At 45.0% G+C, this 27,293-nt stretch overlaps 4 protein-coding genes across 6 annotated transcripts; 3 read left to right on the top strand and 1 right to left on the bottom strand.

Annotated features, from left to right (window-relative positions):
* Nucleotides 1-3,485: 3,485 nt before the first annotated feature.
* LOC125545309 (putative anion transporter 3, chloroplastic) lies at nucleotides 3,486-7,344 on the top strand. The gene is made up of 8 exons (XM_048709209.2): nucleotides 3,486-3,988; nucleotides 4,482-4,708; nucleotides 4,846-5,209; nucleotides 5,303-5,347; nucleotides 5,431-5,577; nucleotides 6,158-6,295; nucleotides 6,453-6,486; nucleotides 6,575-7,344. Exons 1-8 carry the CDS (start codon nucleotides 3,572-3,574, stop codon nucleotides 6,757-6,759), a joined length of 1,557 nt encoding a protein of 518 aa, XP_048565166.1. The 5' UTR covers nucleotides 3,486-3,571; the 3' UTR covers nucleotides 6,760-7,344.
* A 221-nt stretch (nucleotides 7,345-7,565) lies between these two features.
* On the top strand, nucleotides 7,566-11,358 carry LOC125545310 (calmodulin-binding receptor-like cytoplasmic kinase 2). Of its 2 annotated transcripts, none has more exons than XM_048709211.2 (6): nucleotides 7,566-8,443; nucleotides 9,188-9,384; nucleotides 9,492-9,660; nucleotides 10,014-10,103; nucleotides 10,517-10,815; nucleotides 10,903-11,358. In XM_048709211.2, exons 1-6 carry the CDS (start codon nucleotides 8,161-8,163, stop codon nucleotides 11,191-11,193), a joined length of 1,329 nt encoding a protein of 442 aa, XP_048565168.1. In that variant the 5' UTR covers nucleotides 7,566-8,160; the 3' UTR covers nucleotides 11,194-11,358. The 2 variants fall into 2 exon arrangements, with proteins under 2 accessions (XP_048565168.1, XP_048565167.1); XM_048709210.2 differs by having other exon boundaries at nucleotides 9,185-9,384.
* A 6,032-nt stretch (nucleotides 11,359-17,390) lies between these two features.
* On the bottom strand, nucleotides 17,391-18,392 carry LOC147980703 (uncharacterized). Its single transcript, XM_087515723.1, has one exon. It carries the CDS (start codon nucleotides 18,390-18,392, stop codon nucleotides 17,391-17,393), a length of 1,002 nt encoding a protein of 333 aa, XP_087371849.1.
* Nucleotides 18,393-20,785: 2,393 nt separating this feature from the next.
* LOC125545307 (alpha-glucan phosphorylase, H isozyme) lies at nucleotides 20,786-26,894 on the top strand. 2 transcript variants are annotated; one of them, XM_048709208.2, is made up of 15 exons: nucleotides 20,786-21,059; nucleotides 21,148-21,327; nucleotides 21,863-22,039; nucleotides 22,124-22,209; nucleotides 22,677-22,866; nucleotides 23,322-23,414; nucleotides 23,795-23,979; nucleotides 24,054-24,171; nucleotides 24,251-24,379; nucleotides 24,797-25,015; nucleotides 25,098-25,301; nucleotides 25,411-25,569; nucleotides 25,716-25,979; nucleotides 26,159-26,349; nucleotides 26,485-26,894. In XM_048709208.2, the coding sequence occupies exons 1-15, from the start codon at nucleotides 20,883-20,885 to the stop codon at nucleotides 26,609-26,611; spliced, it is 2,499 nt and encodes an 832-aa protein (XP_048565165.2). In that variant the 5' UTR covers nucleotides 20,786-20,882; the 3' UTR covers nucleotides 26,612-26,894. The 2 variants fall into 2 exon arrangements, with proteins under 2 accessions (XP_048565165.2, XP_087369620.1); XM_087513494.1 differs by having other exon boundaries at nucleotides 21,863-22,209.
* Nucleotides 26,895-27,293: the final 399 nt, after the last annotated feature.

Genomic DNA, 27,293 nt, shown 5'->3' with positions numbered 1-27,293 from the left:
TTACTAAACGCTTCCGCTTTCGGTCTATGAGGGTACGTGGACACACTCTCCCCGCTCGTTGCTATGCTTCTCCTAGATAGATCTTGCGTGATCGTAGGATTTTTTTTTTTGAAATACTATGTTCCCCAACACCTCGACCCCTGCCCGGGCACCTACCGCCTTCACAGCATTGTAGCCCCGCCGAGGGCACTACTCTTCATCTTGTTGGTCGTGGCCCCCACAACATCCACCATCCCTGTGCATCTTGGCCCGCCTCCAGTGGTGCCCTGTGGGAAAGATGGACACCATGATGAGGAAGAAGGTTGTGCCCCTATCGCCCCATCCGGCCCTTGTTGCCCCCCCCCCCCCCGCCCCTCCGATCCCCGATGTTAGTGGAGGTGACATTGTCTCGAATAAAATGGTCGACATAATTCCTGATAGGTGTCTTCTTTTCTCTTATAGGTTTTCAGTTTTCTTGATTATGCAAATGCACATTGTTTCTTGCAATTTTATTATTTGAAGTGAAACCGGAATAGTTCTAACTTGTTTGCACACATGGGCTCCTCCATGCCTAGGTTGAATGACACTATTGCCATCAATCATATTATCGCCTATGGTACCAGATATCGACATGAGTGAAGGGGTGAATGGGAGGTTCAACAAGTACTTTGAAAAGGCAGGGTTTTCTAAAGTAGAATAGAGTAAGCAGACCAATCATTGAACACAATAGAGAGTAAACTAAACTAAGCAGAGAGATAACTTAGAGAAACAACTAAGGAAACCAAGGTAAATCTAAGTAGCAGTGCATATGGAAGACAACATAGCATAGGCATCGGAATAACCGAGTTCCTGAAATATTTTTTTAGCATTCATAGAGAAAGAAGACGAGAGAGGACTAACAAACACATGCAAATTACGAAGGTAAATGAGTTTGAGAAAGTAAAACCCGTAACTTTATGAAGACAGAGATTTGTACAACTAGTTCAAGTTACTCGCACAACTCTACGTTTGGTTCGAAGGGCCGAGATTTAACTCAGAGGACAATGTCCTCACCCTATTCCCGTTGAGCTAAATTCACTTGGGCTTCACCCAGTCACTCGTGGTAGATCTTCAGGTAGATCTCCAGGACCTTCATAGACTTGGTCTTCGGTCATGCATAATTACTCTCGGAGACTCAAAACTGACACATAGCCATCTAGTGGATGCACGGTCCACAAGAGTAATAGGTTAAGTTACGTTTCAGCTAGATCTTTGGTGATGCTCAATCACTTAGTAGTCTTAGGCTCTGGGTTTTTTCCTCTCTTAGCATTTCTCTCAATGTCTTTCGAGAGGATGGGTTGCTCTGACAACTCTTGCCAATTCTCTCTGGAGCAGCCAACCATCTAATGTTGAAGTTGGGTGGCTATTTATAGAGGGAGCAATCCCGAGGTGTGAAATGATGACCAATAGTGACACTGGCCACCTAATGGGCAACTGGCACATGGCACAACGATCATATTTCAAACACGACCTATGACTTCCTTGTGGAACATGTCAAGTTGACTCAATTGTACTTGATTCTTCCTCAGAGTCCTGAAGAACATCGTCTCGGACTCGGATAGACAACAACAACGCACAAGAGATTTTCAAGTCTTCACTCGAAGTAGGTTTTGATTGAGCATGCATCAGAGACATAAATCTGAACAATCACTTAGACCCTCTTAATAGCATGTTTCCCCTATGACTCAGAAAGAGAGAAATAAAACTAGAAAACATAAGTATTCACTACACTTCATAATCTCTATGCTATCTGGTTGTTCCTTGAACAGGCATTCCGAAAGACTTCATTGTCACCGTAATTGTTAGGGATCATAACTCTTATGTTAAACCAAATCCTCTAGGACATCTCTCCAGACCTCAACATCACACTGGATTCCCAAAGGAAATACATACCCTACAACTACTATGCAGAAGGCATCACCGGGCTCCTCCATCTTGTCCCCGGCCAAAACCGCCAGAGGATAGGATCTGCAACAGATCTGGGTCTGAACTCTCTCAAACAACTCTCAACGATGCTAGAAGGGGAAAGGATGAGGGGGAGTGTTGGGGATATAACTATTAGGTATGACCCACCCAGGAGGGGTCGGGTCATCCCTATAATGACCCATCTCAATGAAGCCCAAGAGCATGTGGCGGTTCATAGATAGGCTTGATAGAGGGCCCAGACCCGAAGGCAGCTTAAGGCCCATGATTATAAACCGCCATGTATGTAAACTTGTATTGTAAGGTATATGAGAAAGGTCACCGAGCCGGATACGTTGTATAAACCGGCCGGGACTCTGAGGGCCGCAGGGCGTCAACCCATGTATATAAGGGGACGACCTAGCGGCGGCTTAGGACAAGAGACAACAGATCGAGAGCTGGGTCAAGCGTATTCGCTCCCTGCTCATCGAAACCCTAGCAATATCAACTACAAAACTGGATTAGGCTTTTACCTTCATCGTAAGGGGCTGAACCAGTATAAACTCCTCGTGTCCTTTGTCCCGATTAACCTCTTTAAGCTAACCTCAACGTGATGGCTTCATGACTAAGTCCTCACACTAGGACATCTGTCGTGACAATTCCACGACAGGGGGTCCCCCAACACAACGACATTGGTTGTTTATTGTTAAAAGAAAAAGGTCAAAAACTTGAGGTAAGATATTCAACATCTTATCTTCAAATGTATTCATGCTCGAGAACTATGGAGCCGAGTAGGTATTTTAGATCTCATTTATTTGGCGATCCCGGTTGACAGGTTCGGCTCGGTAATTTTTGAACATGCTCTTTCCTTGCCTGTTGGACAACTGAGTTTATCCCCAAGTCTGAATGCCAAAAGTTCTAGGTGTTGGGAGCTGGTATCTTTGGTGGATTCGGTGCCAAGTTAGACACAATCAACCCCCCCCCCCCCCCACTTGAATGGAGATGGTCAGTGTTGCCAATAGCAAGCAACTTATAGAAGACACTTTCTTGGGTCTCTTTTGAATCTGATTTAAAATGGTGTAAGCCTGATCAATGCTCATTAAACTGAATGTGGATGCTCCATTCTTTTTGGATGAAGGAGTAGGCACAACTGCTGCTGTTTTACTAGGTGATGGAGGAAATTTCTTGATTGCTCAATGCACGTTTATTTCATAGGTTGCCGACGCAATTACCACAAAAGCAATGGCTATGAGAGATGGTCTGAAACTTGATAACTCCCTTGGCTTCAACCGGATTGAGGCAAAATTTGACTCTCTTCAAGTGATTAATTTTTGCACCAGGCAAACAAGATGGTGGGATGAAGCATCGACAGCATTCGCAGAGTGCGTGGATACAACTACAATGATTGGCACCAGCTCCGGCCCATACAAATTGCGGGTCGTACCGTCAGGCCGGGTCCAAACAAACCAGCGCCAGCATCACGGACCACATGAACAAAGCGAGCCCGTAAACCAGCGCCAGTAGTACACGTCACTGCACCAATCCACCTCACCTGAATCATCCACCCAGTGTCTCGAAAAAAAAACCCTGAATCATCCACCCACCACTTCCACTCCGGCAGAGCGCACCCGGACGGCGGAGAAAACAAACCATGGCCCCTCCCGGTCCCGGCCAACTGCTCCCCTTGACCCGCTCGCTCCTGCCTCCCTCCGCTCCCCCCTTCCTCTCCGGCCGCCGTCGCCTGCCTCCTCCCGCCCGCGCTCAAACCTCGCGTCCGCCTCCATGGCAGCCCCACAGCCTCCTGTGTCCCGCTCCCCTCCAGCCGCTCCGCCCTCTCGCCAGGAACAGGACCCGCCCCGTTGCTGCGCCTCCTGGGGCCTCCGCCGCCGGCGGAGGCGAGGCGCAGGCCCTGGCGGCGGAGTTCATGACGTCTGAGAGGGTGAAGGTGGCGGCGATGCTGGGGCTGGCCCTCGCGCTCTGCAACGCCGACCGCGTCGTCATGTCCGTGGCCATCGTCCCGCTCTCCCAGGCGTACGGGTGGACCCCTTCCTTCGCCGGCGTCGTGCAGGTTCCCAGCTCTTGCTGCTTCTGTTTGCTGCTGTTTGGCTGCACTGCACACACCGCTATTCCACTAGTGATCGGCCTCGGGGACACAATTGTGTTTGGTGATAGAATGCTCAACTACGACGATTAAGGTTCAGCGACGTGCTCCAGTGCTCAATTGCAATTACGGTTTAATACTTGAATGGAAGTGCGGTGGCATGGTTCGGATGACACGCTGGTATAAGATTTAATACATTTCCCACTAAATCAGTGATTCACATGCTAATTCTTTCAGTTTCTTCATCCATATTATACATCATGCATAGTTTCCTCCCTTGGCAGCCATAAAGTAATGTACAAACTATTGTGTTTGACAAACCGTGGAAGTCCGGATGTCTGTTCACCCTAACCAAACCGTGGAGTGACCACTGCCTATACTGTTCTAGTTTCCTACATGACTTTGTGCCTCTTCCTTGAATGATGCGGTGATGCCATTGTGTTTTTGATGCTTCATACAGTCATCCTTCCTTTGGGGATATCTGATATCACCTATAATCGGTGGAGCGCTTGTTGACTACTATGGCGGGAAGCGAGTCATGGCATATGGTGTGGCTTTATGGTCCTTCGCTACATTCCTTTCCCCTTGGGCAGCTGCACGCTCACTGTGGTTGTTCATCTCAACGAGAATTCTGCTCGGTGTTGCAGAAGGAGTGGCATTGCCATGTATGAACAATATGGTGCTGAGGTATTTCTTTTGATTTCTGTAATTTTTCTTCACTTGATTAATCTTCATGCTTTTACCATAACCTAATGTTTGTATTGTTTTTGTTGCCCTGCCCGTCAATATTTGTGAAAACGTTTACATTGGGCCTTTTCTTACAGGTGGTTTCCTCGTACTGAACGATCTAGTGCCGTGGGGATCGCTATGGCTGGCTTTCAGCTTGGAAATACCATCGGCTTACTTCTTTCCCCTATTATCATGTCACGAACTGGAACATTTGGACCCTTTGTGATTTTTGGTTTGTTTGGATTTCTGTGGGTGCTGGTGTGGATATCTGCTATAACGGGAACTCCTGGTGAACATCCTCAAATATCAGCATATGAACTAGAGTATATAACAAAGGGTCAGAAATTGGTGAAACCTCAAGTTCAAGGTGAAAAACTAAAAAAGATCCCTCCGTTTAGAAACCTACTTTCTAAATGGCCGACCTGGGCTTTAATTTCTGCAAATGCTATGCATAGCTGGGTAACTCCTATAAACTTAACTCTTTGGTTAGATTGTGCCATGTGAGGAATACTGTTTGTGGGTAATCTGTTGAGGGCTGTGTTATTTTTTCAGGGCTATTTCGTCATCCTTTCATGGATGCCAGTGTATTTCAAAACCGTAAGCCCTGATTCCGCTGCATGTTTCTAGACTAAATAAACTGATTCTCCCTGTGGTTTATTAAATATTTCCTTGGTGGTCAGATATTTCATGTCAATCTGAGAGAAGCTGCATGGTTTAGTGCAATTCCCTGGGTCATGATGGCAGTTTTAGGTTATGTGGCTGGTGTTGTATCAGACACACTTATCCGAAATGGCACAAGCATTACTTTAACTCGGAAGATAATGCAGGTGCGTTGCTGAAAATTTTCAGGTTAAAATAAAAGTGAAGAATCATCACTGTGTTTTTAGTTTGTTTTATTGAATAAGATCTTGAGTACACCTCCACATTCTTACCAAACATACCATAATTTTGTGATATGATGAACTATTGGCGGTTGGTTTCACAAGATACATCAATCAGCATATGTTAAATTTGTAAGCTATTGTATGTTTGGAATGCAAGGCATGGATGTTCTCAAAGAAACCTTACATATGTTATTTGTAAGCTATTGCATGTTTGGAATGCAAGGCATGGATATTTTCAAAGCAATTACTAACATAGGTGACCCTTCATGAACAACAACTTTACCAATCTACCCTTCTTTTTGTTATCCAGCTTGGCTAAATTATAGTCAGAGCTGATTGTATATCCGTAACACAATTCTCACAATGGTAAATCACAGTAGATACTCTGGTAAAAATGCCAAGTTTTTGTGCTACCACCTGCCGTTTATTTAATTAATATTGATTTGAGAATCAATATTAAAATGTGGATATATGCTGCTGGGATTAAATCCAAGCTTTGACCCTTTGATATTGTTTCGTGCAGACAATTGGCTTTGTGGGTCCTGGTATTGCTCTTATTGGTTTAAATGCAGCAAAGAGTCCAGCCATTGCTTCAGCTTGGCTAACTATTGCTGTTGGTTTGAAGTCCTTTGGTCACTCAGGATTCCTTGTAAATTTTCAGGTGTTTAAACTTGTATACATTAGTTCAGTGTGCAAAGCAGTCACCTTTTTTTTTATTTCATCCCTCCACACCCCCCCCCCCCCCCACCCCCCTCCCCTGACACCCAATTTGGATTATCTTTCCCATCTGATGGAATTTATTTTTAAATTCTTACCAGGAGATCGCCCCACAATATGCTGGAGTGCTACATGGTACTAAATAAGTTGTGCTCCCTGTGTTTTAGTTATAGATTTTGTGCATATGCATTACTATATTAAATCTATGTTTGTGTGCTAACAGGAATGGCAAATACGTCCGGAACATTTGCTGCCATTTTAGGAACTATTGGAGCAGGATTCTTTGTTGATCGGATGGGTTCTTTCCGTGGATTTTTAACGTTAACATCACTTCTATATTTCAGCAGTGCCCTGTTCTGGGATATCTTTGCTACTGGAGAGCGTGTTGATTTTGATGGCACTAGCTAGCGCCAAAGACGAAATATACAGTAAACGATTTGACTTCACTGGGAGTATTGTGGCATCATCATCTGGGATAGTACCGAAAATGTCCATGAACAGAGATGAGCATTACACATCTGTACTACAACATCGTGTGGTTCAATGTAGTGGAAATATGCGGTGAATTGTCTTATTGTGGAAGCAGAGTTTCAGAGGTTTAGATCATGTGAATCTTTCTGATGCGCAAGTCCGAAATGTGAATTTCATCCGAAATGTGAATTTCAGGAGTCAAGGATACCTGAAGCATGCCAGAGAATAAATGGCGGTGTAGGAGCTGTACTTTAGGGGTGGCAAACTGGCAATGGCAGTGGTAGAGATTGAAAATAATGGCCAGTATGGTTGAATGGCTTGATCTAGCATAGTTTGGTGAGGCTAGCAGATGCACTGCATGATTAGTGAAAAGGTGAGACCAGGAACTCACAAACAAAGTGGGGAACCTGTTGAGGGTGTAAAGACAGCAATATAAGTCGTGGAGATCATTTAAACTCATAATGCGAGGCTACTGTAAAGATCCAGAATTCTCTGTCGGCTTCACAATGTTTGTTCACTTTAGCTTGGGTCGTTGTTTCGTGAAATTTGTATTGACCGAAGGAGAACTATAGTTATTGCAATTTCTTACTGTTCATAAATAATGTTTGATGTGCGAAAAATGTTGAATGGTTGTAACCATCAGCATACAAAGTCCCCTCATATACTGATGTGCTGTGAAACAGAGGGGGCATTGAGTTGTAAAACGCCACTTGGAGCTCCCCGCTGATGCCAAACAGGCAGGGCTTAGGGTGTCAAAATGCCCTGAATAAAGGAAAAAAAAAACAGCTGCTGTGCAATCATGGACGAACGTGTACATGTTGGTCATACTGATTCTTGCTGAAAGAACAAACACCAAACCTGATAATCAACTGCTGGGGTGGCGTCCAACATCGTGGCGCCAAGTCATCCATCACGGGGCTGAACCGTCCAGATGATCAACTCAAACTTTCCTGTGGCAGCAGAGAATGTAATGCTTCCTTCGCTAGGGTTAGAACTCCAGAGCGGAGGACGGCACACTTCTGTATTGCCAAGAGTCTGAAGGCTCAATATCTGAATCCTTCACCCATATTAAATTCCTGGTCTGTGAACTGTTGTTATCATAGACGACATCCGGGCTCCACTGGTTTGACCTTAGGCCCAAAGGAGCATTCCTTTCATAGTTATTTAGAGGTACCCACCACCACCAGGTCAAGCTTGAACCAGTCCATTGCGTTATGTCCAACAAAGTTGAAGGAAAGAACCAGATGAACTGCTACCTGCTTCTGTGAGAGCAGGTTTCAACGCAATCTTCTAACCCCGTCGGTTATGCAGGCAGTTTGATCCCCAAAAAAGAAAGTTATGCGGGCAGCACGCCATCGAGCACTCGGCACGGGCCATGGAGGAGACCTCTCTGCCTCCAACCATGAGTTTCAGAAAGATCCTGTCTTCTCCAGGGCATCCACGTATACAGTTCGTTCCGGGGTGGCCGAGAAGAAGGCCAGGAGCAGAGGATCATTCTGGGAAGAAGCTGCTACGATGATTGCCCGAGCTTGCACAAGCTGCTTCGCTCCTCGCGAATCTAAAATTAGGGAGGGCCCTGTCAAAACCCCCGAAGATGCTCATGATGTGTCCACTAGTTCCAGTAAGTTCGGCTTTCTTTCTTCATTCCTCCATCATGTGCATGTTATCCTGCAACTGCATATGCCTCTGCAAATTTGAGCTGGCTCAAAAGAAAAAAGACATGTATGTTAACTTGGCACCTAGTCAAATGACATGCGGAAGGCCTTCAAAATTTAACCATACAAAATTGTAAAATTGCAGCGTACAACAACAATGAGGAGTCAGCTCTGATCAAAGGCCATAACTTCTGGGTTAAATATCATATAATAACGGCATGATGTTTCGTCTATCACCAAACCAGCTCGTTAGAAGCTTTTAGAGAATCCCAATTTGCCACCTTCTCTGTCCTGTTTCCATTAATCTTGGGCACGTTAGCTTATGTTAATTCGAAACCCTCCAAGTTAGCATTGTAGTTCAATTCAAACCATCCATATATTTCTCCCAATCGTTATTCTGTTATTCAAGATATCCAGCTTGCATGTTCATCAGTGTGCATACATGTATTTCAAGGCAAATTTTAACATGGTCCCTCTTACCTCCTTTTTTTACATGTGAGGTAAGAAGGTAAGAGTCAATCAAGCCATTCATTGATGAGATCAACGGCTAAGATCTATTTTATACTCTTACCTCTCATGTGAAAAGAGGGGGTAAGAGGGACCATGTTAAAACTGCTCGTATTTCAAATATTAGCTATTCCATTGATCAAGTAAACCGAGTTTGATTAATTACAAATAAGAAATTTAAGGTTTCCAATGGTTTATAGCAGTCTCAAGAATTTCATCAGTAAGCAGCACAAGCACTAGTCAAAACAAGTCATGGCCAGACCAGTTCTCATTTCAGGAAGTTTGCCTGGCTACTTCAAACTTCAGTGAACAAAACAAAATTGGGAAAGGAAATTTTGGCACTGTGTATAAGGCGAAGCTCAGGGATGGATCCATCATAGCCGTAAAGCGAGCTAAGAAGGTTCGTGGACAAATTTCTTAACACAGGAAGATCATACATCTTTACGAACAATTACTTCCAGCAACCAAGTGAATGAAATCCTTTCACGTAACATCTGGAACTGGCAGAATATGTTTGACAGGCACCTATCTGCAGAGTTCAGGAGTGAAATCCAGATATTATCGAAGGTCGAACATTTAAACTTGGTGAAGTTTCTCGGGCACCTGGAGCATCAGGATGAGCGCTTGATTCTGGTTGAGTATATCAGCAACGGAACACTACGTGAACACTTGGATGGTAGGTCAAATTTGCTTGAGGTCACCATAATATTGTTAAAATGTGTACAGATAGAAGACCCAGTAAGGCCATGGAACTGGATGGAATCAAACATATTATAGTACTAGGTATTTTCGTATGCAAGTCGCTAAGTAAATGTTTGTACTCTATTTTTTTATAACCATACCTGCTCAATGTTCCTTCTGTAACTTTGTTACTCAAGTCTTCTTGGGACTCTGAATGTATGACGTAGATGTAATGCTATTTCTCTCACAAATTTCTACTACCTGAACTGCCAAAATGTCTTATATTTACGAACAGAGGGTGTACTAGATTAAAAGAATTTGGGGACCACAAACTTTTTCACTATGCAGGATCAAGAGGGCAACCATTGGAACTTTCACAGCGTCTCAACATTGCCATCGACATAGCTCATGCAGTTGCCTACTTACATGGATACACAGGTATTATGCTCTATTGTATTTCTGTATGAAAACACTAAAACCACTCATATTTGATATCCCATAGAGTACAGTTTCCATTTTCGATACCTTTTTTCACAAGCATGTTTTGTCTTATTTTGGCATGTCTCCTGGACCTTCAAAGGGAGGACATGTGCTACATTATGAACAAACTTATAGATGTACCTTGCACAGAGCATGTATGTGTTCGTATCCACACTTAAGTAAGGTCACGCATACATGGGCAAAGCTCTGAATGTCTAAAAGAATCACCACAAATTTCAAATTTTATTTATCAGATTTTTTTTGATATTTTGCACACATTTCATTTCTGAATCCTAAATAATGTATCTGCATCCACAACATCGACATCCTAATGTCTGACAAATACTCATTTGCGTATTATGCACATGCAGACAACCCAATCATCCACCGTGATATCAAGCCGTCCAACATTCTCCTAACAGATCAGCTGAGAGCAAAGGTGTCCGATTTCGGCTTTGCGCGCCTATCCCCGTACGACACCGAAGCAACCCACATCTCAACAATGGTGAAGGGCACGGTAGGGTACGTCGACCCCGAGTACCTGAACACGAACCACCTCACTGAACGCAGCGACGTCTACTCCTTCGGCGTCCTCCTCGTCGAGCTCATCACCGGCCGGCGACCCGTAGAGCGCAACCGCGGCCGCCAGCAACGCCTCAGCACCGAATGGGTAAAAAATCTCCACCCCTAGCTAACATTTTGTGCGTTCAAAGGGACTGCGAGTAAAGTGTTCGACGGAATTACCGTGTGGACGCAGGCGCTGCGGAAGTGCAGGGAGGGCGACGTGGTGGTGGCGATGGACCCCCGGATGCGCAGGACCAGCGCGGCGGTCGCGGCCGTGGAGAGGGTGATGGCGCTGGCGGCCGAGTGCGCGGCCATGGAGCGCGCGGCGCGGCCGGCCATGCGGCGGTGCGCCGAGGTGCTCTGGTCTGTCAGGCGCGACTTCCAGCACGAGCAGCAGCGCGCCGCGGGCGCAGGCGCGGGAGCGGGAACGAGGCGGCGAGATGGGCCCACCGCCACGTACGGGTCGTCGTGTATGGAACAGTAGGAAAGATCGGGATGTTTGTCACTGTCTACGCGGCTATGAACATGATTTGAATTTTTATTTTTGGGTTTTATCACTTTCGCCATTAGTTACTCCCTCCGTTTCATGATTGGCGGAGGGAGCATGTCACACTACTCACTTTTATCATTAAAAGTTTCAACTACTCGACACCGTTATAGTTTGAAGGTCATTGACCGACGTGAAATGACCAAAATACCTCTAAACCCCACTTCCCACTTGTCAACGCTCCGCTATAACTTGTGGGTCCTATTTCCTTCATTCCACAATGTAGTGTGTCCGCGTTTTCCGAGATTCAAATTTGACCGTAAATTTAACCAACGAGACCGAATGCGACGGGAGAAAAAATTATACCACTGAATTCATATGAAAAATACGAATTCAGTGGTATAATTTTTGTTCCCTCCGTAGTTGGTCTCGCTGGTTAAATTTACGGTCAGACTTGAATTTTGGGAAGCGCGGACGCACGACATTGTGGAATGGAGAGAGTAATTGTTATCACACCTGAGAATTAAAACTACAAGAAAAAATAATGACATGTGGAGATTCGATAACTCGCGGCGAAGCTATTTTTGCTTCTAATTTCATTCTCCATATATTGAAACTATGGCCCACGCTTACAGTGAGTTGCGGAAGGGATGTTGACAAATGAGATTCAAGGATATTTTGGTCATTTCACCCCGACCAATGGCCTTTGACCGAACGGTAACACTGTTGAGTGACATTTTTAATTACATGTTTAACTAAAGGATTGCATTTTAAATACTTGAAACTTTTAATGGAAAAGTTAAATAGTGTGGCATAACTAATAACAAAACTAATTAAAGCCCTTTCTTTTATTTTGCGGGAATGATTTGAATTGATTAACTATGAGGTCACGCATGGTATCGTTAAGTTTATCTACAATATCTAGACTGCGTTAACCGATTCAAACAACCATTTATTCAATATAGGTTGATTACAACTGTCTCGCGACATTAACTCCTAAACAACCCATAACAAAGGTCATAAATGGATCATCTAGCGATGATACCTGAGTCGTTGGTTAATTCATAGTTTCATCGATCAACTCCTCCGAATGTGTCTGATCTAACTGTGAGCTTGAGATTTTTTTTTCGTGCAATAGAGAACTCTATGCAAAAGTTTTAGCATAACTGCAATGTTTCTCCCATGATTGTGTTAAAAGGCGTTCACTATGTTACAACATTTTAGACACATCAACATTTTAGACACATCGACAAAATCAAACTTTCTGAGTATGCAACAAAAACTTCCAACATCTCCATCAACAACAGAGGCACTCACTTTTGTCTAGACAGGCTACGGCCCTCCAGAGGTCATTGTTCTTTGTAAGGTTGACTCTAAGTAATACAAGTTTTTATCCACAAATAACAAATGCACTCATTTTTGTCGATTCAGGTTCGCGGTCCACGAATCTGGCTCCTGGGACCTTCAACATAACCGGATTGGGTGACTTTGGATATGTTCCCCGCAATCCTGACATCTTCCCGGAGCTTGGTGGTGTGCCCTCAATCTCCACCACAAGGTATCTATGGTGCTTTGGAAGAGGGTCAAGGAAGGAGAGGAGCTTAGAAGAGGAGGGAGATTTTGGGGGAGAGAGGAGAGATGGAGGAGGAGGAGACGTTCAGCATGAAGGATAAAACAAAGCTTTTTCTCCTGTGGCAGATCGCCCAATTCTTTTTCCGGTTAGATACATCAATTGAATAGGACCGTGTGGCTCAAAAAATAGTTTGGATTCAACTTTGTAGGGAAATAATCAAGGGTCAAAAAATGAACATATTACCCATCAAACATGCCTATTCTGAAGTCCCATCTAAATGTAAAAATGGAGAAATATTTATTGTTTTGTTTAATGTCACCCTAAACCATATCCGAACATGTTGGCCTTAAATTTGAATCATTTCCCATTTTTTGAAGTGCATTGAGGTCCCCTAATTGTTGTGTGTTAATGGCATGACAATAAAGGGTAATTTTGACTGAAAAGTACCCTTCTGCTCATGAGCTGATATCCACCCTCGTGAACATTAAAATAAATAAATAAAATAAACTGAATTTTTATTGGAACAAACATTGATGAATTTTGTACATGCTTACAAATTTTCATGAAGAAACAACATTCCAAAATTCTCCCGTAAAAAAACAAAATTGAGGCTCCAAAAGTTTGTTTCCTGGAGCATCATTTTTTACGGAAGTAGTTTGGAATAATTGTTCGTCATGAAAATTTGCACGCACATTGAAAATTTATCAATGTTTGTCCCCAATTTTTTTTCATTTTTTATTTTACTGTTCACGAGGGTGCATATGAGTTAGCGAGCAGAAACTTCATGCCCCCTTTTGACATCATGTCCCTCCCAAAGATAGGGTGTGCACCTTCTATACAAGTAGACGTTGCTTGGAATCATTTGAATCATGGATGAGCCAAGAAGTCTGTAAAGGGTGAATGTCGGTGAAGTGTTGACTATGAACTTTGTATCCCAACTAAAAGAGTAAAAGGGGGCCTTTGTGGTCGTCGACGGTTGTGACCTTAGGTCTTGGTATTCGAACATCCTCCATAAAACATAGGACTATGCTAACAATTTGAACTTTGTACGAACTACCCACGTCTTTATGTTTGCGGTTCCTTACTTATTGCAATTCATTTTTTCGCAAAGTTAATTGATTAGAAAATGCATGCTAAGTTGTTTGTATGTAACGATGTAGCTAAAACTTGCTTTAAGATTGTCGATTTTGTCTAAGACAATTGAAACACCTAATCATCCACTTTGGACGCCTGCTAGGTCTTTGAATCTTGTATCGACCATCGATTGCCTATTCACCAAAGGACTATTCGGCGATGAATTTCCACAAATGATATCCTGTCAACTTCTCTCCCAAAATGTTAGCGGCGTGGAGAGCTACATAAATTTGGACGGAACTTAATAGCACAAAAGAAATTAGTTTGTCAAGTAGAAACCAAAGGAATGAGTTTGTCAAGTAGAAGGCAAAAATATCCATATCATCCCTATGTAACGCCGCGGACACACCCGTTGGTGGTCGTTACTCCTGGCGGGATATAGACTAGCCCCATAGATCAATACTAGTCTTTTCTACGCACTTTGTCCTCACTCATGCGCACCCGAGAATAACTTCTCAGTCGGTCACCCATTCTGACACTACTCCAAGCTAAACACGCTTAACTTTGGAGTTTTGTCCGAATGGGCTCCCGGAAAAGAAGGAATTCCTTAAAGATATGAGTAGTCTACCATCCCTAATAAGCCAGGCTATCACATACACCCCCACTCAGAGGAACCGACGTCCTCGTCGGGCCACAGGTGGCACAAACGTCTGTGCTTCCAGTCCGGTACATGTGCCATGCCGGGTGCCACGACGGGTCACAAACGTCATGAACAACATGACCACGCACCTGTCCGCAACCATCCGTGTAACCGCGAGGGTCGGCTCTGATACCAACTTGTAACACCCTGGACACACCCGCCGGTGGTCGTTACTCCTGGCGGGATATAGACTGGCCCCACAGATCAATACTAGTCTTTTCTGCGCACTTTGTCCTCACTCATGCGCATCCGGGAGCAACTTCCCGGTCGGTCACCCATCCTGACACTACTCCAAGCTGAGCACGCTTAACTTTGGAGTTCTGTCCGAATGGGCTCTCGGAAAAGAAGGAATTCCTTATTGATATGAGTAGTCTACCATCCCTAATAAGCCAGGCTATCACATACAACCCCACTCAGAGGAACCGACGTCCTCGTCGGGCCACAGAAACGTTCCTTCTTGGCACAAACGTCTGTGCTTCCAGTCCGGTACATGTGCCATGCCGGGTGCCACGACGGGTCACATACGTCATGAACAACATGACCACGCACCTGTCCGCAATCATTCATGTAACCGCGAGGGTCGGCTCTGATACCAACTTGTAACACCCTGGACACACCCGCCGGTGGTCGTTACTCCTGGCGGGATATAGACTGGCCCCACAGATCAATACTAGTCTTTTCTGCGCACTTTGTCCTCACTCATACGTACCCGGGAGCAACTTCCCGGTCGGTCACCCATCCTGACACTACTCCAAGCTGAGCACGCTTAACTTTGGAGTTCTGTCCGAATGGGCTCTCGGAAAAGAAGGAATTCCTTATTGATATGAGTAGTCTATCATCCCATAATAAGCCAGGCTATCACATACACCCCTACTCAGAGGAACCGACGTCCTCGTCGGACCACAGGAACGTTCCCTTTTGGCACAAACGTCTGTGCTTCCAGTCCGGTACATGTGTCATGCTGGGTGCCACGACGGGTCATAAACGTCATGAACAACATGACCACGCACCTGTCCGCAACCATCCGTGTAACCGCGAGGGTCGGCTCTGATACCAACTTGTAACACCCTGGACACACCCGCCGGTGGTCGTTACTCTTGGCGGGATATAGACTGGCCCCACGGATCAATACTAGTCTTTTCTGCGCACTTTGTCCTCACTCATGTGCACCCGGGAGCAACTTCCTGGTCGGTCACCCATCCTGACACTACTCCAAGCTGAGCACGCTTAACTTTGGAGTTCTGTCCGAATGGGCTTTCGGAAAAGAAGGAATTCCTTATTGATATGAGTAGTCTATCATCCCTAATAAGCCAGGCTATCACACCCTAATGGCAAAAGGTCAATCAATGAACATTGTTTTAAGTGTGATCTCTATAACCTAGTTTTCCCAAATCGGAGCATCTTGATCCCTCTGTAACACAAAATCATGACGTCTTGGACATGTCTTTGTTTAAACTTTAAAATTTCAAGCACATATATCTTTCAATTATCTAGATTAGGAGATTGAAAACCATGTGTATAAATTTATCTTGAAAAGGCATTTCTAAATATTTAGCTTGCTTGGTTTGAACACATACTCAATAGAAATTAGCGGTCAAAATTACATCTTAAAGACCGTGTCGATGTCTATTACCACATCATATTTTTGTGATATACAAAAGGTGGAGTATAGTAGTTTGAAGTTGACCCCGTCATGACGTGAGCCTGTTCATGTCTAAGATAACAATTGGTTTCGCAACCCGATAGTGTGCCTCAAACGTAAAGTACAGCATTAGTTTTAAGGCCTCAACAAACCGTAGATTCAGGCTCGGAATGAGAGTTCCAGCAAGTGGCTTGAGCTTCATTACGTTTGGCCAGCGACGAGAGGCAGCCAAAGGCGGGCTCTGAAAATCCTCTATCCGAGTACCGCGCAGCACCGTCCATTTTGGTGATGAGTGAAGGAACCAAAAGCACACGATCCGAGGCAACTCTGTCGCGCACGCGTCACCAGATTGGTCCCATGTCCGTGACAGCTCAGTGAACGACCAGCACGGACCTCGCGCCGTAACCGGACGTGACACCCCCGCGGCCTCCCCATCTTCTTCTTCCCCGCGCGTGTAGTACGAGACATGGGACTGCGAGAGCGCCGCGCAACTGGCCCCTCGTCCCCGTGCGTTCCGTGGACCGCACAGTGTCTCGGCCCCGCCGCGTTCACGTCACGTTCAAAAGGTTCCCGGGATCTCCAGGGGCCATCATAATTTCTCTTCGGTTCCATGCCAAATATTCCCTCTGTTTTTTTACATCAGTACAAACACAAGCATTCATATACAGGCGCATACACTCATCCCTATGAACGCACACACACACTTTATCTCTATGACCATCTCCGAGAGACTGAGCCGGCATATCATCTTGAGATTTACGAAGTCACCATAGGCGCCTCGTCGTCGACGGAAACGTCTCCTCCCACTGAAAGCGCATCGCCGGAAATCCTGAAATAAATCCAGAAATAATGCGAGCATCAGGATTTGAACCTTGGTGGATTGAGGATACCACTGTCCACCTAACCAACTCAACCACAGGTTGATTCGCAAATATTCCCTCTGTTAGAGCATCTCCCACAGGAGGCGCTAAAAATCGTTCTCCGAGAACGCATCGGCGCAAACCGCGTGTTGGGGGCATAATGTTCCCCAGTCGCGGTGTCCATAATTTTTTTGAAAACTAAAATTCGACACAAACAAGGCGCAAATAAGCACAAACTTCGGCGAGTTCATTCATATTTAAAATATTTTACAAAAGAAGAAAAAAAAACGCTACTAGGCCCGTCGTTGCCCTTGCTGTTCCTCGCCGCCCGCCGCCCTTGAAGCTCTACATGCCGAGGAGCCTGTAGAACTTCGTGTAGTCGCCGCCGTCGTTGTCGTCACCTCCTCCGCGGCCGTCGTCCCTACAGCAGCCCTCGCCAGGTTGGCGCGGCGGGTTGGACGGTCTGGGGGCGTCCTCGTCCTCGTGGCTGTCGAGGATCACCACGTCGTTCTCGTCCTCGCGCGCACGCTTGCGGGCGGCTATCTTCTCCAGGGCTCGACGCTGCTGGATCATCTCATCGCGAAGGTAGTCGTCCCGCGCCCACTTTAGGGCGGCCTCGTCGGAGAAGCCGCGCCGGACAATGGCCTCGTACTCCGCGGGGAGGCCGGGCTCCTCCTTCGGCCTGACGAGGACGAGGCGGCTAGAGGTGGGGGAGGAGTCGGCGATGCGGACACCGGAGCTGCGGGTGCGCTGGCTGACCGGCGTGTCCTGAGGCTCCGGCTTGACGGGGCGGAGGCAGGGAGAGCCGGACGAGCGGCCGGACGATGAGGAGGACGCCCCCGGATCCATGCGCCTCGGCGTCCACGAGCTCCCACGCCGGCGGGAGAAGGACGGGGGAGAGGGGTACTCCAGCCTGGGCCTGTTGTCGTCCTCGATGTGCTCGAGGACGGCCTCCAACGTGCAGCCGGGCACGCCCCACCATCGGCGGCGGCCTTCGGAGTTGAGCCTTCCGGAGGGCACGACGCCGTTGGTGGCCTCAAGCTGCTCGGTGTGGCGGTGCCGGAAGTACTGCTCCCAGAGCGGGCTGTCGGGGACGTACCGCGGACCTTCCTTTGCCGCCTGCGGCAAAGAGGCGCGGATATGCGCGATCTCCGCACGCTGCGCCGCCCCGGTGGGCGGCAGTGGCACCGGGACCCCGCCGGCGCTGATCCTCCATGCCCCGGGCACCCGCATGTCCGGTGGGACCGGATACTCGTCCTCGTAGAGGAGCCGAGTTTCGTCCTCGTGAAGGTGACGGCAGCCGAAGCCGTTCGCCGCCGCGCCATCGCCTGGAAAGTGCTCGACCATGGTTGAACTGGAAACGGTGAGAAGAGAGGGAGGAACGGGGGTGTCGAGGAACGAGGGCATCGGCGGTGGAGAGCCTGTGCGTCACCGGCGCGCTGGGGACGACTTATATAGGCGGAGGTGCCGCCCGTACGCGTGGCCGCCGTGTGTACGCATGGCGGGCGAAGGACGCGCGTCGTCACGTCTTCACTGCGTCGCACTTGAGGCATCAATGGAGGAGGCTGATCGGCGCGACAGCTTTGGCATTGATTCTGCTACAGGAACCGAGACGATAAGGACGACGAAGCGGTGAGAAGAGGCCCTTTGATGATGTTACTGGGCCGATTTTTCGACGTCGGCGGCCGAAAAATCGCATGAAGGACTTTGTTGGGACGCGAGGACATGCTCTTGAGTCTTTTTAGAAATTTTAATAAATGACTACATATAAAGTAAAATAAGTAAATTGGCACTTTAAAATTTGTCTATATATATCCGTACGTTGTAGTCCATTTAAAATATCTAAAAACTTATATTTAACAACGGAGTAGTAAGTATATGCATGCAGAAGAGCATTTACTCGGGAATGTATCGGTCACATCCTCATGAAGTGGCCAGGTCGCGAAATTCGTACGATGATGGATAGCTGACGACCGTGTCGAGCAGCGTACTGGAGTTCAATGAACGGAGCCCGGCACACGAACTCGGGAAACGGATGTTCAGATCTGGTAGTAGCAATGCTACGAGTACATGCTACAGGAGACAATCTTCTGGGTGCGTCACGGTGGCCGATAGCACAGGATATCATACTTAAATAGGAAAGCTGACAAGCTGCACTCCTGCCCAATCTGGAAATGAAAATGGTGGCCCGATCCATCTTTATTACTACCCGATTTACCAGCGGGGGCGCAGGAAAAAGCGTGGCCTGACAGACACCATCCCACGTGACACGTGTGCTCTCCAGGCCCTGCTTCCTCCCTCCCTCACTCCCTCCAGTGTACCAGCTCCATCGTGTACGCCCTGTGGACTTGTTCCTTTTCATCTCTTTGGTCCGCATGATAAAACAACGAAAACAATATAGTAGCAGTAGAATTACAATTTCATTCATGCAAGAATTTTAGTCTGCAGCGAAGTTTGTATGATTGCACAACATAAAAAGCAAAATGATTAGGGTACAAATTTTCAAACAAAATGGTTCTTTCCGAAAGATATGACCGGATTTTTTTTTTCTGATTAAGTGTAATGCAGGAAAAAAACCGTATAAGATTCTTTCTTATGATAAAAAAACCAAACCAACGTAGAAAAGAATCCTTAGGACCAAATGCTCTAAAATACTCTCTCCGTCCGGAAATATTTGTCGAAAAAATGAATAAAAACAGATATATATAGAACTAAAATATATCTTTTCCTTTGACAAATATTTTTAGACGGAGAGAGTACCTACATAGATCCTGTAGATAAAAGAGGCCCTTAGTCTTGAGCTAGTCAGCATGGCAAGTCTAGAGTCCTTCCGAAACATGCACAAAAATGCATGTGTTCTTCATCTCTTCGGGAAAACATGTGAACCTCTTTGCAACATTGAGAAGAAATGGACCGTCTGATCAAAAGGAGATACGCCGCCGAGTCCACATTTGAGAATTTTGCTCTCCAGTCACAGAATTTAGTTACAATGTCATGGTGATCGTTCCCTTGGCGAAAATTTAAGAGGAAGTCGGAGTCGCTAGATTGAAGGTGGTGAACCATGATGGCGACATTGTGCATATATAGCCTCGATGATCGTTTTCTTCTTAGCAAGGCGTATGGACTTATGTGTGGGTAACTAGATCGGCCATTGATCTTGGACGTCATGGTCCATGAGGCTCAACAGCTGGGCTTGTTTCCCGGTTTTCATTCTGGTCTTATTTTCCTTCTAAAAAATGCTCCCTCTGCCCCATATAATATAAGATGTTATAACAATCGGTTGTAACAGCATCTTATATTATGAGTCGAAATGTTTTAATTTGGTAGTTGAGCTCGTATCTCGATTTTCATTTGGTTTTTTCTCTAATTAACTGGCCAATATTTTTCTTAACTAATGAGATCGTTGAACCACCACAAAGAAACTCTACATTTGTGTATTCCGGTCTGTTGTGCTCACTCACAAAAACCCTATTGACCCTTTCATGGAAAAGAGAGAGAGAGAGAGAGCAGAAAATAACCTCACAAAACAAGAAGCCAAAGAAAGAACTATCCAAGGGGAGCCCAGAAAACAACCGACGCGCCCTTCATTTTCTCCCGCTTTTACTCCTCTACCACTGAAAAATAAAAATATCTCTGGAGCTTCCAAGAATCGTTCGCCTCGCCCAGTTTCTCGGATCCCGTCGCCCTCACCGGCCGTGAGCCACGTGAACTCGGTACAAAAGGAGCCCCCCGGCCTCCAGAGTTTACCGTTCCCATTCGGTGCCCGCCCCGAGGCCTTATCGCCACCTCCCCCGCACACACCGAGTGCTCGTGCTCGACGCAATTCCCCACCCCGCGATGAGTGCGGCGGACAAGGTGAAGCCGGCGGCCAGCCCCGCGTCGGAGGACCCCTCCGCCATCGCCGGCAACATCTCCTACCACGCGCAGTACAGCCCCCACTTCTCGCCGCTCGCCTTCGGCCCCGAGCAGGCCTTCTACGCCACCGCCGAGAGCGTCCGCGACCACCTCCTCCAGGTGCTGCCTTCGCTATCTCGCGCCGCCCGCTCGCGTCCTCCGTCGCTGCTGCGGCGCGGAATGTTGATCTGTGCTTTTGTGTGTGCAGAGATGGAACGACACCTACCTGCATTTCCACAAGACGGATCCCAAGCAGACCTACTACCTCTCCATGGAGTACCTGCAGGGCCGCGCGCTCACCAACGCCGTCGGCAACCTCGCCATCACCGGCGCCTACGCTGACGCCCTGAAGAAGTTCGGCTACGAGCTCGAGGCCATCGCTGGACAGGTGAGCGATCGAAGTGCCTCTCGTCCTAAATTGGAGTGTGCTTCGCTTAATTAAGGCTATCTATTTTCGTACTCTTGGGAGTGACATTATTTAATTAGTGCTTTGTTTGACCGTGACATTTTCTAATTGAAGTACCAGTACTACGTTTTGTGTGGCTTTTTGTAGAAGCGGTTCAGGTATCTGGTTGGCTGGCTTAGATTTCTTGATCCATTATTTAACCAAACAAAAAGAAAGTGCACTACACAATGCGTAGATCACTGCATGTCTCAAAAAGAATTGCGCAAGGCGTAGAAGGTGCACTATACAAGAACAATTGAAAATCAGTTGTTTACAATAGCAACACAAGCAGATCCAGGGTCTGCAAGATTGACATTTTTCTCCTCTGTTAAGCACCACCACTTAATATGAATCTAGATCTATTACCAAAAGCTAATTATGGGTTCATGGCACCGGGATAGCTAATAAAGCTTTTGACTGAAACATCTGGACCCTCTTTTCACCAGTAATTGATGGTGTGAATTTGTCTTGAATTCAGGAGAGAGATGCGGCTCTGGGAAATGGTGGCTTGGGCAGGCTTGCATCTTGCTTTTTGGATTCAATGGCAACGCTGAACTTGCCTTCTTGGGGCTATGGCCTTCGTTACCGTTATGGCCTGTTCAAGCAGCGCATTGCCAAGGAAGGACAAGAAGAAATCGCTGAAGATTGGCTTGATGTACCATTTCTATATGCTCATATCATTCTTCACAATTTTTTTATCTGGATCTCGATAATAGCTATGCTGTTTAATATTTTTCAGAAGTTTAGCCCATGGGAGATTGTCAGGCATGATGTTGTATACCCAATCAGATTTTTCGGCCATGTCGAGATTTCGCCAGATGGAAAGTAAGCCATAGATGGACACCTGGACAAGTGCTATAATGATAAAATATTGATTAATGGCTTGAGATGGAGTTTTTTATGACGTGATGCCTTCTAAATTCAAAACGATAGTATGATGCTTCTTTAACTGCATTTCTTTTCCGTGTTTTAATTTACAGATTTAGGATCTTCTGTACTCCATGTTTGTTTGATCAAATGTTTTGAATATGTGTTTTTTTTTGGTCCAAAAAATTTGAGCGTGTATGAATGAATGTTCATGCATGAAACTACATTTGGCGATGCTTTAAGCAGAGTTGTTGTACATCAGACGGGATAAAAAAACTAGATTTGGTGATGCTTTTATCAGAGTTCTTGTACATAGACTGGATCCATTATCACAGACTCGCTATTTATTCATTTTATTGGTTTTTATGCCAATGCCTTTTTGTGTCCCTCTAATTGATATGTTTGTTTGCTTTATCATGTGATAGGCGGAAATGGGCCGGTGGAGAAGTTCTGAACGCTTTAGCCTATGATGTGCCAATTCCTGGGTACAAGACAAAAAATGCAATCAGTCTTCGCCTTTGGGATGCAACAGCTACTGCTGAGGATTTCAACTTATTTCAGTTCAATGATGGCCAGTATGAGTCAGCTGCTCAACTTCACTCGAGGGCACAGCAGGTGATGTGCAAGTCCTAAACTGAGTCACTCAATTGCTCGTATATGATAAATCAAGAGCGCCTTTAACTTTGTGAATACTGCTCCTGATCGATGGCATCATATACTAAACCAGTAATTTTATTTTTTGTTTAAAGCAAGAACGTCCAATACAGTCTGCCCTGTGTGATAGCCATGTTTTCCTATAGATTTCACGCACTAACCATCTCATCAAACAACTTGATCACAAATAATGCTAAAAGGTTATCTATTGTGGTTTTAACATGCTTTTTAGATGTGACTATAAGTGAGGTGTTAATCCATCCTAGTTAATAAGTTGAAGATTATGTGTGTTTCCTATCTGTCATCTGCTATCAATGCCTATATGTAAGCCAGAAATAACTGTCGTATCTTTTGGCTCCAGTTTCGTCTTTCATGAATTAACTAACTTGATTTAAATTATATTGTATATCCTGTAGATATGTGCTGTTCTCTATCCTGGTGATGCTACAGAAGAAGGGAAGCTTCTGAGATTAAAGCAGCAGTATTTCCTTTGCAGCGCATCACTTCAGGTAATTATGTAGTTAGTTTCATTTGGTATGATGGTTACTGTAAAAGGAAGGTGCACCTATGGCCAGCTTGTGCTTTTCTGTTTGGTTGAGAAATGATGTTAGAGATACTTGCATTGTTACAAGTCTTCTTGTATTGTTGCACGCTGCATCAAATTTCCACCATCTTGCATGAGAAAAATGCATGATCAAGGTTCATTAAGAAAACCTGTATCACTATTATCATTATCATGACCAGACTTCTGAGTCCCATTACATTTAAATTATCCTTCCTATTTTTACGCAGTTACAACGTGGTTTTATTTCGTCTTTTCTCAATATCTTTTCGTTTGGTCCTCCACGATAAATATTGACAAGCATAACTGACTATGATTTTTTTCCAGGATATTATTTTCAGATTCAAAGAAAGAAAAGCTGACAGAGTTTCAGGGAAGTGGAGTGAGTTCCCTTCCAAAGTTGCTGTTCAAATGAATGACACTCATCCAACTCTTGCCATTCCTGAGCTAATGAGGTTGCTTATGGACGTGGAGGGACTTGGTTGGGACGAAGCCTGGGCTGTCACAAATAAGTGAGATTTTCACCAATATTAAATTTGCATTATTACCTTTACATACTTATTTACAAATTTGTCTCATGGTCCAGGACGGTTGCTTACACCAATCACACGGTTCTTCCTGAAGCTCTTGAGAAATGGTCACAGGCTGTAATGAGGAAATTGCTTCCACGTCACATGGAAATCATTGAGGAAATTGACAAGCGGGTAACTGTCAAGCCGTATGTACTCTTTCAGTACACAACAGTTATGGCACAAAATGACAAAGTTGTGCATTTGCTTGCAGTTTAGAGAAATGGTAATCTCCACCCGGAAGGATATGGAGGGAAAGATCGAATCGATGAGGGTTTTAGATAACAATCCCGAGAAGCCAGTAGTGCGGATGGCGAATTTGTGTGTTGTGGCTGGGCATACGGTATTCTTATTTCATTGCCATGTTCTGCATCCTGTTATTTCATTTTTCATGTTCTACAGCCCGTTACACGGTAGTTTTGTCTCTGTACTCCTACTGGACCATTTTACATTGTCTTTCTTTTTAAGATAATAAAGGCATAGTGAATATCCTCCTACTTGACCATGATTACTTTATTTATGTATTTTGCAATTTACTGTATCTCACTCATTCTCTGAGAAAACGTTGCTTGTAATCCCATTATTTTGCTTGCTTCTTTATGCTAACTTGCTAAGATTTTTTATTAAAATGTAATTTATGGGCGCTTCAATTGGTTCTGGAGCTCTCTGTTCTGTACTTTTTGTGCTATTCCAGCTTCGATTTGCCTTCCTGTATCATATGAGGTAGACCATAATGAAGTGTACTAAATTCTTCTGACAGGTGAATGGAGTGGCCGAGTTGCACAGCAACATCTTGAAACAAGAGCTGTTTGCAGATTATGTCTCTATTTGGCCTAACAAATTCCAGAACAAAACTAATGGAATTACACCACGTAGATGGCTCCGTTTTTGCAACCCTGAGTTGAGTGAAATAGTCACTAAATGGCTAAAAACAGATCAGTGGACAAGCAACCTTGATCTTCTCACCGGGCTTCGGAAAGTATGTGTGCATGCTTCTAATCTTCCATCTCTTTTTGTTATTGCCCATCACACTATCACAGTATAACTGAATTTTTTAACAGTTCGCAGATGATGAAAAACTACATGCTGAGTGGGCAGCAGCCAAGCTGGCCAGCAAAAAGCGCCTAGCCAAGCATGTATTGGATGTGACTGGTGTTACAATTGACCCAAATAGCCTTTTTGATATACAAATTAAACGCATCCACGAATACAAGAGACAGCTGATGAACATTTTGGGAGCTGTGTACAGATACAAGAAGTTAAAGGTTTGGCTTCTTTCTTGGAATTGCTCCTATTCTTATAGCTTTACCATGTCTCCATTAGATGGAAAATATTCAGTATTATGGTCCTGAATAGGCTTATGTATCATGTTAGGAAATGAGCGCAGCAGACAGGCAGAAGGTTACACCGCGCACTGTCATGGTAGGAGGGAAAGCATTTGCAACATACACCAACGCCAAAAGAATAGTGAAATTGGTAAATGATGTTGGTGCTGTGGTGAACAACGATGCTGACGTCAACAAATATCTGAAGGTATCGACTGTACAGCATTCACTTCTTCGTTGGCAATTTTCATCTAATCCTAATATATATAATTCTTGTGGAATGAACATTACTGAAATATTAATTTGACATTCGATTGTGTTTTATGATTTAATACGAGGTTCTTGTTCCTCCAGGTGGTGTTCATTCCAAACTACAATGTATCAGTGGCTGAAGTGCTCATTCCTGGCAGTGAACTGTCACAGCACATCAGTACTGCAGGCATGGAAGCAAGTGGAACAAGTAACATGAAGTTCTCTCTGAATGGCTGTGTTATCATTGGAACTCTCGATGGAGCCAATGTTGAAATCAGAGAAGAAGTGGGAGAAGACAACTTCTTCCTTTTCGGTGCCAAAGCAGATCAGGTTGCTGGTCTGAGGAAGGATAGAGAAAATGGCTTGGTAAGATATCTTCCAGTAGATTGCGTGTTAGTTATAGGCAATATTACAATATTAGGCTAGCCAGACTTGCAAATAGCTAATCTATTTGTGGTGTTCATAGTCTACTGATTTCAGTATATATTCTCACCAAGTCACGATCAGATGGGCTATTAACTTATTCTTTGTCTCGCTATGAACAGTTCAAGCCAGACCCACGCTTCGAAGAAGCCAAGCAGTTTATCAGGAGTGGTGCTTTCGGCACCTACGACTACTCTCCTCTCTTGGATTCCCTTGAAGGGAACACTGGATTTGGGCGTGGTGACTACTTCCTTGTTGGCTATGACTTCCCAAGCTACATTGATGCACAGGCCCGGGTTGATGAAGCCTACAAGTAAGGATACAAACACAATATCCCTTCTATTGGGCTGATGCTTTGAATTCTAGAACTAAATACCATTGCAGTTCCCATGACAGGGGTTTGCTGAATATCGTAATGCTGAATCCTTAACTCATGTTTCCATGACAGGGACAAGAAGAAATGGATCAAGATGTCCATCTTGAACACGGCTGGAAGCGGCAAGTTCAGCAGCGACCGCACCATCGACCAATATGCGAAGGAGATCTGGGGCATTTCGGCTTGCCCTGTTCCATGAAGAGGAGACGTGATCAAGAGGTGATGGATGATGATGCGTGGCAGTAATAAGGACCTTATACTGGTCCATGGTGAATAACCCCTGCTTCCGTTGTAGCTGAGAAGAATGAAGCAACGTACGAAGCCTGTTGTGTTGTGTATTCTGCTGCACTTTTGAAGTGCATAGAGGATGCGACTTTTCTTTTGTTCTTTTTCTTTTTTGGTCTGTAACCATACTATTTTGATCCTGAACCAGAATGGCGGAATCATCCAGGTTCTCAATAAAATAGTTCAAGTTTTGATTACCTTTGGTATCGAAATGTTGTTTTGTGATCATGTTGCCTATGTAGTTAGGATTACAATCTCCATCCATATATCTAACTTATTCAGGTTTGAGAATTATTGGGTGGAAATTGAAGGTTTTTTTTGATTGTATCAAGTAGTCTTGGGAGAGGCCATCCAGAAAGACTCATATCGCATAAGCTGAAATCTCTTAGGCAGGATTTGAAGAAATGGCAATTGAGCATTGCTAGAATGAAGCTCCTAATAAGTAAGTGTAACAAGGTCATTGTTATTCCAAATAATTTGGAGGAATTGAGGCCTTTGTATAGGCAGGAGTTCAATTTAGGAAGATTATTAAGTTGCATGTGGAACATTTGTTGCATAAAAAAGAGATGTACCAGCTGCAGCGCCTCGACATTGAT

Source organism: Triticum urartu, chromosome 3A (genome assembly GCF_056163025.1).
Source record: "Triticum urartu cultivar PI428250 chromosome 3A, HENAU_Tu73, whole genome shotgun sequence".
Taxonomy (NCBI): Eukaryota; Viridiplantae; Streptophyta; class Magnoliopsida; order Poales; family Poaceae; genus Triticum; species Triticum urartu.
This window is presented reverse-complemented; position numbering and strand designations above follow the sequence as displayed.